Genomic DNA, 12,969 nt, shown 5'->3' with positions numbered 1-12,969 from the left:
TCCACTTTCTGATCCATTTAGCTGACTTTGCTGGCCAGCCTTCTTTTGTGCTCATTTCTGTACTCCAACATAGCTGCACTTACTTGCCTACTCACTTTTCTGCTTCAAACTCCATTTCTGCAGTTCTTCTAACACATCTGCCATTGTGCATTTCTCCTGTTAGAGAAACAGGTAGATTCTGCACGTAAAATACAAATATTTCTCCATGTTTGAGAGGCTCATAAGGCACATAGAATCATGAGGGTCCAAAAACATAGAGACATAAAACATTTACATACTATTATTATTTGTATGTGGGGCGTATCTTAAAAAAATTGTTCCTTAGTCTTTACTCAGTCTGAACTTCCATTAATTTCAGTGGGAGTTCTGACTGAGCAAAGGCTCCAGTAACACACGTTGTGCAAGAACAGCTGCTTCTTTAGCTTAAGGGAGAAGCAGCTGTGTTCCATAGTTGGTCGGAAAGGAGTGAAGATGGTGGTGGGGACTGCTAAGGACTCAACTCTAAAAGTGGACGTTTATTTAAAGTAATCAGTCTAACAATAATAAATCTAAGGAGTGCCCAGAGGGAGGAACATAAGAGACAGCCTTCCCTCATGAATAGCTGTTGCTTTTCATAACTGCGCAGGAAACACAAAAAGGAAGTTAGTAAAATAACACAATAACAGATTGCTGGCACTACTTGCCAATGGAAAGGGCCCATCAGCACCCATGATTTAAAACCTGATAGATCTACTTCTGAACTGCACAGCCTGATTCAGCCCTTGTCTGTCCATTCTTTTGAGCACTCCCCTCTTTGGCTTTGATCCAGCTCTTTTCTTTCCTTTTACATCTTTCACCGTATGATCCATACATAACACAAACCTCTCCTCTATCTCCAGAATTTAATTGGCTTGCTTGTCCATTCTCTTACTTGTGCCCAACCTTTCCCTTCTCTCTTCAGTTCAGCAGTTCCTCTGAGGGACTAACTGAAGTGGAAAGTAGTCACGGAATGAGAGGATTCAAAGAGACCTGAGAAAGGTACATATGAACTCAAGACTTCAACCATAGCGATAAGACTGCTGCTTCATGCTGCGTCCTCATGTTCTCTGCAGCCAAACACTTACATGCAACATTTCTTCCTTTTTCTTTCCCATTCAAATCCCTTTGAAATATGTTTGTTGTTAAGAGTATGGTCTGTGGGGGACGGAAGAAGAGGCAAGGGGATGGGAAGTGGAAAAACACTGAGCTTTTGACAAAAGCATTTCGCTTTGTGTAATTTGTGGGTTTTTTTGTTCAAACTACATACTTGTCCCTATCAGAAAGATTATGAGGACTATTTCTGTCTGTCATTACAAAAATCCAGCTTCTTCCTGAAAAAGCATATATTATCCCCTCTTCTGAACTCATCTATGCAATTTGGTCAGAACTCCAGAAACCGTTATGTCTATATGCTGTAGAGGTCTGATAACACTGGTAGCACTGGGGAAGTAAGAAACAAAAACGTAAAAAGATAAATGACACCAAAAATATTTGCACAAGTAAGAGTATCCCTTCAAATATAAATTTTTTTAAAGATGTTTTATGGTTGTTTAAAATGGATGTTAACATTGCAGGTGTCCTGGACGTTATAAATGATAATGAAGCGGGGAATAACAAGAAAAAATCAGTACAATATTAGAGCAGTATGTTGTTCTTTGGTGCTTCAGGAAAATGGTAATTCTCTCTGTTTCTCAATATATTCTTTATAACACACATAGTAAGAAAAAGACATGCATGGCAGGGATTGCAATTATATATACTACTTTTCACAGTTAACTCTAATTTTAGGCAATGCTAAGACAAAAGACCATTAAAATGAAAAATTTAAATGCAAAGTTAATGGAGACTCTTAAAGAACATGACTGATTCAGAAGCTCAGTCTTTAACACTAGCCAGGATGCTATTTTTCCCCCCCTCAAAATGCATATGCTTTTTTCATTGCAAAACAATGGGATTAATAAACAATGTAGTTTGTGTTTTGATAGAAGTTTTGGCATGTTCGGCACGTGTACTGTAGATCTATCAACTAGCCCATTGCCAAAGGAGTAGTGTAGTCTCATTCAAGAAACTTCAGCTTCATAACAACTTCCTTCTTAATGCAGAATGTTTGAGAGTTCAAAACAATCGCTATTTAAGTTTCTGCTGCTGAACAACTTTTCTCAGTCTGCAGTTTGACGTGTTTAGACCAGCACTGCCATTAGAAAGTGCAGTCCCTTTACCCTCCTCCTCTTACTGGGTCCTATCTCCACAGGACACTACCCTGCCAACACAAACCTTCATGTAGCCACACAGTGAAACAAACGAACCAGCTTAAAAGATACCCATAGGATTACTTTTCAGCCAGACCAATCAAATTTTGCTGTAAATTTTGACACTACTGCCTCAAAGTGAATTCCAAATGCTTTTTAAATGCTGTTTACAAAGAAGAAACATGGGCTGACAAACAGAAGGCAAGCAAAGGTCCCCAAATTGTAGAACAGATACCACAAGTGGAATGTCAACTATTTCAATGGATTTAAGAACTTCTCCCAAAATGACAGTATCTTTTACTGCATATGGCACAGGACCCATCACAGAATGGGTTACTACAGCTGTCACTACCAGTCAAAGATATCTGAACAAGCAAAGTTTTGGAAACATTGACCAATGGTTTTAGACATGTCTCATTAATTTTAGATCTTAAGTCTACTGCATAGTTCAGTCCTAATTTCTGAAAAAAATTAGCATGAAAGAGCATTTGCCTAAATCCCATACACATTTCTACAATTGAACTGAATCGATTTCTACAGGAAATTATCCAAACTGTATATAGAACTATTAATGTTATACAGAAACAAAAGGTATGCTTTTATAGTCACTGCAGTTCTAATTTGTACATATAACTGTATGCTTAATTTAGGCTATTAATAGAAAGGTCTAAGTTGATTGTGTTTAATTTGCCTTTCTTTTTTTATTACTTTCCATAACTTCAAAAGAAAAGGATTAAGATTGACTCCTCACAGGCCCTCTTGTTCCTCAAGTCTTAGAACAGATCAGTCTTTATTCAGGAACTAAACTACCAACATGGCCCCATGATTTCTCATTTGACTACCTTAAGAGAATGTTTACATTTAAACTATATGGGTAGACAAAAGGTTAGGAATCCCAGTTAGACTCTTTAATGTAGACTAAAGTTAGGGTGATTTTGGCCCCAGCCTAAGTAGTATAATCATATTAAAGATGAGGCAAAGCAAGAGATTCCTCTAGTTATTATCTGCGTAAATGTTTTGTAAATAAACTCTTAAAAGGAGAGAAAAGAAGTGAATGGATATTGGAAGAACTGATAGGATCCTATTTCCTCATATTGCAGATTCCTTTGATCTGAGGAAAACAGGAAGCTGTAGTGGCAGGGACATCCTCTCTTTGTTAGGTTCTACTCAGATGCACATGCATACATCCTGTTAATACAGAAGAGACTCTTAGGCAGTCCCTGGAAGAGAAACAAGAACAAAATCCTTCCCTGTGGACTTTCAAGCCTGCAGAAAGGGAAGAAGTGCTACTTTTAAGGAAATCTTCAGCATTTTCTCACTATCTATCCTGTACTGAAATAAACAAAACCAATGGCATTGCTGGGTTGTATTTCACTGTCTTGACAGACGTCATCTGCTTCAAAACCGGCCGGGCGGGGGAAGAGGAGGAGAGCTGCGCACTGGAAGGTGCAGACACACGCCAGCACGGCCAGCACAGCGCAGCGGACGCAGGCGTTCGGCAGGTACCGTGGGCGACACCACGTCTCCCTTCCTCCGGAGCAAAGTTACGCTGCTGGAGCACGTGCGCGGGCAGGCGGAGGAGAAGGAGTCTCATTGTGCTGTATGCAGAGAAGGCAGGAATTCCAGGAGGGGAAAGGTTCCCTTTGAAGCACATGGCACGAAGGGCTTCCCAGTGACCATGGCAACAGCCCAGTGGGTTCCCAGCCTGAGAAACGAGTTACTACAGCCATGCTTCAAAAACAAAAAAAGTCTGAAAGAAGGAAAGAGAGAGGGGGAGGTGGGGTCGGGGGTGTGGGGTAGAGAAGTTGGAGCAGAATTAGCCTGGCAGAAACTGAGCGGCTCCCTGGTAGGCAAATCCAGCCAATAATGCTGGTCGGGTTCACGGGGTTTCCTTTTCATTTCCAAAGCTTTCTTCTTCCTCTGTCATTCCCCTTCTAGCCCTATTCAGGGGCTCATGAGATCAGTAAAACCCAGGCCTTTGCTTTGCCTGCATGCAGCATTGCCTCAAACAGGGCTGCACTGTGATCAAAGGCAATGTTAAATCACAGCTGCCACACACACCCCTTTCCCAATCAGGATCCAGTTTTCACAGGCACTCTAACAGGAGACACATTTTTTTTAAACTCTTTCATTTCCATTACACCATCTAAATCTGACTAAGAAGGATGCACAATTAAAAAATCTATAAAATAGATACATTAAATTCTGTACAGCTACCAATCCCATTTAGCACATGGATAAACAAGTGAAGCTTCTGAAAACACAGACCAGGGCTTTACTAAAAACAAAACAAAAAACCTCGAAACAAAACAAAAACCCCCAAACCACCCCAAATCAAAAAAGACTACAACAACTAAAACCAAAATAAAACCATATATCTTTATACCAGGTTTGTGTGTCGTGGAATTTAGCTCTGCAAACAGCTTTTAAGTAGTCTCTACGTTCTACTTCACAATATTCCAAGCTTCCCACAATATAATCTGTTTTCTTTCTTTTCCTTTACTATTAAACTAAACAAAACCTCATAACGTATTCCTTCATATATGCATGCATTCCACCAGACAAAGGCAATAATCTTTTTGCTTCTACTACTATATTAGTCAACGCAAATGTCCACCAGTTTTAGTGAAACGAGTTTAAATTGGCTTCCTTAAAACAGGATTTACAGATTATTTTATGGTTTGAGTTAATCTGAGTTTTGAAACACATTCATTTATGATAGGCTTAAGCTGACAAGGTTATCCATTCCTTATGTACGTAAAAAAGACGGACCAAGTAATTGTCAGCTGAGCCAGGATACACTCTCCATGCGTATCCTCTTAGTTCATAGCAAAGATGAGGATATCCAAATTAGCTTTCTCAGTGAAAAGCGTCCAGATGAAACAGAATTGACCACACGTGCCATAAGCTGGAAAGGGAAGTGCATACACAGACAACTGCCCTGGCACCATCTTTTTATTTTGCCCTAAATTGTTGAGGCAGACTTAAATTATGCTCATGACAGTTTTAAAAGAAAGCAAGTCCTTCATTCTCTCACCTTCCTGGCACCAGCTTTATTCCTACTATCAATTCAATAGGTCAAATTGATCAAACCACATCGCATTCCCAACATACGAGATTTGGCTTACATTTCACAAAATGGCTTCTAATGGAATTATGATCGAAGAATAGATCCTAGAAGCTCCCTATGTCAACTCCAGCATTAGGAACCGAAAAGGGGAACTACATCTGCTTCCAGCAGGAGGTATAATTGATCGCACAGTCAGACTTCACGAAACAAAGCAGAACTCCTGTGGTCTAGAAGTTCAAATGCCCTATATACTCAGCTTTATGCACTTTATTACATCTTTTCAGGAGGCAAGAATATTTGCATTCAGTGAAGTCTTACTGTTACCCACTTGAGTCATTCATGCAGATGTGTGTGTAACAAGGGGTTGCTTTGCCATTTATCTCACTTGCATAATATCTGGATATCAGCAACATCAGCAAAGCTGAAATACAATGCTTCATCTATCCAAGAAGCCGGTATGTTTCAGAAATGCTGCATCAGGCCTGCATCTTGTAACATCCACATTATCTCCGCAATAGGTGTTGCAGTTGGGCAGGCCTACTTTACATAATTTTGGAAAAGCAAGAGCTTACCACAACTCCATTGAAAGGCAAACACAGTATTTGTCTGGAAGATCAAATAGTGCAGGACAAACCAAACTAAATGAGAAACAAACAGTTGGCTTGCACTCGTCGATTTCTTCCTCCTTCTCTAAATGGAAGAAGTTCCATTTCCTTCCCCTGTTCAAGGCCGTCCCTCATTTTATCCTTTTATTTTCCTTTCCTTTTCGCTTTCCCCTCTCCTTTCCTTTCCCATTTTCTTACCTTTCTCCTTTCCTTGCCTTTTCTTTTCCTTTTTCATTCCATTTTTCCTCTCCTCACCTCTTCCCTCCTCTCCTTCCTCCTCTCCCCTTCCTTGTCCTCTCTTCTCCCTTTCCCTTTCATGTTTTCTTTTAAGTCAAACAGCTGCCAAATCCTAAAAACAACCAGAAGATGACACATATACACATGCAGCAGGTTTGATAACTTATCCAGGAAGACCAGTTTACAGGCCAAACTGAATACTTATGTAGCCATTTGAACCAAACTGCGTGGAAACTGAACTTTTCAGAGACCCAGACAATGGCAATGCAGCTTGTTCCCACTGATAAGATAACCAGGCTGACTTAACTGACAGACCTGTAAGAAGCTCATAGCTGATGCTCCTGCTTGCTATCTGCACTCAACAATATTTCGAGAATTCCAATGAGTCCTTCTAAATCAGGACATAACTTGAGCATAGGGAGGACTGAGCAGAAGGGCTGCAAAGAAAAGATGGAGAGAAGAAACTTCAGCACCAAGCATGAAATAGGCAACAAGCATTTCAGGAAGAGAAGGATAAATGGTAACATGAAAATACAGAATGAGGAGCGGCATTACAGTTACTGAGAAGCAAGTATTGCCTAGAACCATGGCCAAACTTTTTTCACCTGTTAAAATTACTGCACATAAACTGACACACAAGAGGCATTGTGCCCAAACTCTCTGGACACAATGGATGCAGGAGTCACATCACTGTCATTACACATCAAAGAAGGCGCTTACAGAGCTCCTGAAGCAAATCCAGGGTCTGCTGTTCAGCAGGCTAAGCTTCAGAAAGCCAGGATCAGCAGATACTGAGGGGTACTCATTCTAGAGATTGATGTGGCTTAAGAGACATGGGCAGTATATAGAGGACATGGCACAATTCGGGTACATAGCAATGGGTCAGGCAAGCAATGTCCATTTTGCACACCTACTTCCTCACTTGCTTTTCAAGAGACTGACAGATGGGACTGAACAGATTCTTTCCTTATACAGTTTTCCCCAAGACTCAACTTAGTCCTGGAGCTTACTTATGGATTACTATGCGTCTTTCAGTACCCAGTCTTCTCTAATTCCCATTCTCACGAGACCTCAGAGTTTATCCTCCTAAAAGCAAAGAAGCATCACCTGGAATTTCTGTGAAACAAAAACAGTATCCCGAGTTAGAAAAAAACACTTGTATTATGCTGAAATTCAATAGAAAGGGTGGTCACTTCTTAGAGAGATGCTTCTCACCATGTACCATAAGATAAACTTGTAGCAAATTTTAGACAAGCAGATGGTTTCCCATTTCATTTGAAATGTGGAGGTTTTAGAAGTCTTGTTTATAAATATACAGAGACACGTTTTACCTACAAAACGTCAACCTAGGATTTTATTCTCTCCTTGATATACTACATTTTCACTGCCTCCCTGAAGTCACCAACACCATGCTACCAAAGTCTCAGCAACTTGAGCCAGCTGAATTTTAGGATGAACCCCAGAGATTTCCTGGATTTTCAACTACTCAGTTACTGGTAGAACTTGTGGCCTATGCTTTTTCACACACTTCCAACTACTCTAGACTTCAAATGTCAACATATAATAACCTCAATCCTCAAAAATTCTAAGATGAGAACAAAAGAACAGCAGCTTTCTGCTTTCCTTTTTAACATATCTGGCAGCAGTAATGGTATCTTACGGACTTCACCTCATGAAACAAAAGGAAATGTTTAAAGGAATTTAGATTCCAGAGGCCCTATTCTACAGGGAGATTCCAGCAAGATGAAAGTTTTTATTTCATTGACCAATACAGTAAGATTCACTTGTTATTAGAGATATCTATTCTGCAATTAAAGAAATCTCTTCTAGGGTTGAAGACTGTTCTTCCCAAAAAACAAAATTAATAAATATCTTCTGAAAAAATTGTACCTAATGAAAACCAATAAAATGCTTTCTTTTTGATGGCTTTTGATAAGAAGTTTCCTTTGATTGAGTTAGCATCACACTTGCAGTTCACCCTATTTCTACTCCAATATTGCTTTTGCTAAACAGTTGTTTTTGCAGAAGTCTTTGTTAGGTTCCTACAGAGCTCAAAAAGAGAATGTGAGCACTCAGCTCCCCATCACCATCTCTATCAACTGAGTTAGGACATTATCTTTCCCTGAAGCATCTAGTGTAAAAACAGGCAAAATAGGAATATTTTGTGGAGTAAAGGGAGTTTTCTCTTTTTTTATTTCTTGCTGATTTTTCTCAGAAAGGAACTAACCCTTCCAAGAAACACATGCAGCATTTACCCCAAACTACCACCTTACCTTTCCTAAGACAGTGAGGCATGGCTTAGGCTCCAACTCTGGCTGTTCCAGTTTCACCACTCCTACCCAGCCATACTCATATAGGTCTTCCTCATCATTGCTATTACACAGTCCAAGTGGATGCATCTGAAACAGAATCAGAAAGAAAGCTTTAGCCAATCAGTAGAACTGAAAAAACATACAGATTGCTTTTGAATACCTTACTTCATAACAAACATACTTTTACTTACAAAGGTACACCAGAAAAATTGAAACATAAGGCTGCATATATAAAGAACTCCGTTTCTGAAGCATGCTATGAGTATAAAATCTTAGAACATTATATGAGCTCACCGTCATCTTGCTTATGAAAAATCATTTAAGGCTCACAATTAAATGTGACTTTAAGTCCTTTTCTCAGAAAGGAGAGAATCCGCTTTGTATTGCAAACTGACAGAAATAATACAAACTGTTTTGCAGAGTCACTCATGAAAGCTTTACATGTCGTAAGACCCAGAGCCAATGTTTGAGAGGCATTATCACTCTTTTTAAAAATATTGGCACAATATTAACTGTATGTCATCCTTTGGAACATGCCTATCACATGTAGTTCAAAGTAAGGTACAAGAAACCTCCAAACTCTTGTGGAAAAGTCTCCATTTTTTTCTGAATCCAGATTAGGGGGAGCTAATGAGTTTCCTACCACTCATTATTTTTCAAGATTCATCACCAATCCACCTGTATTTTGAAAAAGAAAAAACCAGGCCACCACAATACTAGGCAGACAGAGTAGAATCCTCTACCCAACTCTTAATTCATCTTTCCTTTTTTTTTTGTTATGAGTTACTGTTACACACTACTGAGTCATTTACAGTCTCACATGGATGAGCAGTTCAACTTACTCTGTTTGAAAGCGTGGGACAGGTACTGTCACCGAAGATTAACCACTCCTTAAACTCAGCATCTGATGGATAAACTATTCAGCACAGACATAAAACCAGGGAACGAGTCAGGCAGCGAGTGCTCTCTCCAAAATTGCCAGGCATATATTCCAACATAGTTAAAACCAAAAGGAGTCCATGGGATCCTTTAAGTAAACACAGAGCTTTAATCTATGTTAAATATCTAAAGAAACAGAAAACTATTCCCTTGATGTAATTCCCTTGACATATGCTGTATCAATTGAGCTTTGAAAGCATAACCCATATATAACAAGTTTCTAGTTCAAAATCCTTCAAATGTGCTGGGGCACTTTCCACATGCCTGAAAGGGTCAAACTGAAACCACGACTCAGGTGCTTTTACCCAAGGTTTCAAAATCGGTATGCATCGCTGCGGGTTTGAAGTAACTTCGAAAAGAGCCACACAAAGTTTAAGTGGGTTAGTGTTACACAGCAGACAAACAGTAAACCAACAGAGAAGGAATATTTTACTCTCTATCAGCTCAAAAAAGTCCTGATGATTAGAAAGAAAACTTCCACTTTTTTGTCCTTTTTTTGGTGTCTGCCAGAATACGGCATTATAGTGTCACAAACCACCATATGAACAGCTCGGGATCTTTCTATACACTGTCATGAGATGAAAAGTCTTGTTTTTTTTTTTCCCAACTATACAAAAAATACTGTCTCTACCCACTTTAGTCCAGAAAAGATCTTGGAAGAAGGCCAAGAGGAACAGAAAATTCCTTCTGCAGTCACTTTCTTCCAGAATACTGTTATTCCATAACAGCTTCCAAGTGTGGCTAGCCCTTCAGATCAGTCACCTAGCACATTCTGCACTTAAGTCCCTAGAAATCTAGGTAGCCCAAAGTTGAAAGAGCCTCTTCTCTTCCTTTTACAAAGCTTGTGCTTCCTTACCTTTAAAAAGAAATTAGTGATTTTTTCACCTTCTCAATGACAATACTGGCTGACACCTTGTCTCCAATAACAATGTCCCAAACACCTGAGAAGACAGCCTTCCTATTTAGAGGCAAGAGAGCTGCAAATTACACACAATTCTAAAGACAGTTAAATATTTGCAGTGTAGAATATTGAAGACTTCTGAATAGGGTTTTCAAGACCGTTGGGAATTTGCAACAGCCGAGGACTCGGTATACCCTAGCTCAAGCATCTCACCTTCATGCCCCGGGCATATATTCTATGTGGCACAGAGCTCCCAGGCATTTAGCAAAATCAAAGTCACATTTCTGAACACCCCTGTCTTCTTCAAAAATCTAGATGGTCTGGAAAAGGACTTACGTATAGTTTAGCAGACAAAAATCACAGGCCTGGAAGCAGCAGAGCCCTCAAAACTCAAGTTACCTCCATACTTCCATCAAGAACCATCAAATCACTTAAAAAGCTTTGCTGGACCTTTAAGGTGCCACAGCTAACAATTCCTTATGATTTTAGCCTTTACTAAACAGAAACAAAAATAAACTTTTCAATCATGATACCAATATTAACTTGATGCCTTTTGGGAGGTGAAGAGCAAGGCACAGGATTTAGCACCCCAAAAGAATCATCAGCAAACTACTGTTAATAGGGCTCAGGTAAGCTTCATGGTTAGAGCCCTATGGAAAGGGTGTAACTGTTCAGAATAAATTCTCTTTCCTGTAGTAAGAAGCATGCCCAGAAGAAACAAACATGAGAACTAGTCAGAGAGGAAGGCAGGGAAACATATGCCCCATTTTTAAAAAGGGAAAAAAAGAAGATCTGAAGAATATAGATCAATTAATCTCACTTCTGTGCCTGGTAAGGTCATGGAGCAGATCCTCCTGGAAACTGTAGGGCACATGGAAAACAGGGAGGTGACTGGTGACAGCCAACATGACTTCACTAAGGGCAAATCATGCCTGACAAATTTAGTGGCCTTCTACGACAGGGTTATAGCACTGGTGGATGATGGAAGAGTGACTGACATCATCTACCTGGACTTGTGCAAAGCATTCGATACTGTCCTGCACAACATCTTTGTCTCTAAAATGGAGACACAAGGATTTGACGGGTCAACCCCTCGGTGGATAACAAATTGGCTAGATGGTTGCACTCAAAGAGTTGCGGTCATCCTGGGCTGCACCCAAAGCAGTGCAGCCAGCAGGTCAGGGAGGGGATTCTCCCCCTCCACTCTGCTCTCCTGAGACCACACTGGCAGCACTGTGCTCAGCTCTGGGGCCCCCAACGTAAAAAGGACACGGACCCATTGGAGCAGGTCCAGAGGTGGGCCACGAAGATGAGGAGGCGGCTAGAGCCCCTCTGGCATGAAGACAGGCTGAAGAGTTGGAGCTGAAGCCTGGAGAAGTGAAGGCTCCGGGGAGACCTTCTACCAGCCTTCCAGTACCTGAAGGGGGCCCAGAGGACAGATGGGGAGGGACTCTTTGTCAGGGAGCGTAGTGACAGGACAAGGGGTAACAGTTTTAAACTGAAAGAGGGTAGATTTAGATCAGAAATTCTATACTGTGAAGGTGGTGAGACACTGGAACAGGTTGTGGCTGCCCCATCCCTGAGAGTGTTCAAGGCCAGGCTCGATGAGGCTCTGAGCAACCTGATCCAGTGGAAGGTGTCCCTGCCCATGGCGAGGGGGTTGGAACAAGATGATTTTTAAGGCCCCTTCCAACTCAAACCATTCTATGATTCTACGAATGGCATCCAAAATACAGAGCAACCAGGGACACAATAAGGTACCAACCACACTATGGCCCCTGTAAGTCTCATTCCAGGTTCATATCATGCATCAACAGCCAAGTTTTGCTGAAATGGAGACTGCCACATCACTCGATTCCTGCCTCCAGCAGACCATAAGCCAGCAGAAGCTGCTGAGGCTGAAACTTCCAAATCATTTTGACTCTAGCTTCAACTCAATAGAATAATGAGACCCCTAAAAAGGCACTCATCTCTTTCTGACAAACTGCTAACCACATTAATTGTCTCTCTGGTTCTCCATGATAGAACTGCAGGACTCTGTCTCCTGTTGTATGAAAAAATTGATATGCAGCTTCCAAGATCATGAAGGATGGCTGCTCCTGTAGTGTAGCTTTGCTGAGCTCCCACCTTCCAATTAGAAGAAGGAAGGGACAGACAGCATATCCAGTACATTCTCACTGCCAGCAGCAGTGTATGTTGTCCAAAGACTAGAGGAAAATCTTAGAGGAAAACCCTCTCATCTCACTTTACTAGATCAGCCAAGAATTAAGACTCTGAGAAACTGCATGCATTAAGAATGATTCAGAGAGCATCATGTGCTTACAGCTGCCTTGGGCAAAATACGCATGACAATATCAGCTACTATCATTTAAGGCATGTGTACCATGCAGTAGGTACCAGGCACTAAGTCTGAAATCCAGAGTCTGAATTTTGGAACGTGCACTAAAACCAAGACCAATATGTGTAACTTAATGAGCTGTCTCTTTGAAAAGCTGCGCAAGACTATTCAAATGTTCACATCGAACAGAGAGTATGATGCTAGACTGCAGAACACCTAAGAATGAAGAACTGTATAAGATCTCATAAATATCAGTTATCTTTCTGGCAAGAGGTGACTTCCACTCAGCCCTTACTGACC

The 12,969-nt window shown here is 40.7% G+C and overlaps 1 protein-coding gene across 1 annotated transcript in view; it reads right to left on the bottom strand.

Annotated features, from left to right (window-relative positions):
* ZNRF3 (zinc and ring finger 3) overlaps window positions 1-12,969 on the bottom strand; it is a 90,644-nt gene that overhangs the window by 28,020 nt on the left and 49,655 nt on the right. Inside the window, exon 2 of the mRNA XM_086623348.1 lies at window positions 8,453-8,578. Within this exon, the coding sequence (XP_086479474.1) occupies window positions 8,453-8,578 (126 nt within the window). The remainder of the gene's footprint in view (window positions 1-8,452; window positions 8,579-12,969) is intronic.

This window comes from Tauraco erythrolophus, chromosome 19 (genome assembly GCF_009769465.1).
Source record: "Tauraco erythrolophus isolate bTauEry1 chromosome 19, bTauEry1.pri, whole genome shotgun sequence".
Taxonomy (NCBI): Eukaryota; Metazoa; Chordata; class Aves; order Musophagiformes; family Musophagidae; genus Tauraco; species Tauraco erythrolophus.
The sequence above is the reverse complement of the archived record's forward strand: the minus strand, read 5'-3'. Positions and strand labels throughout refer to the sequence as shown.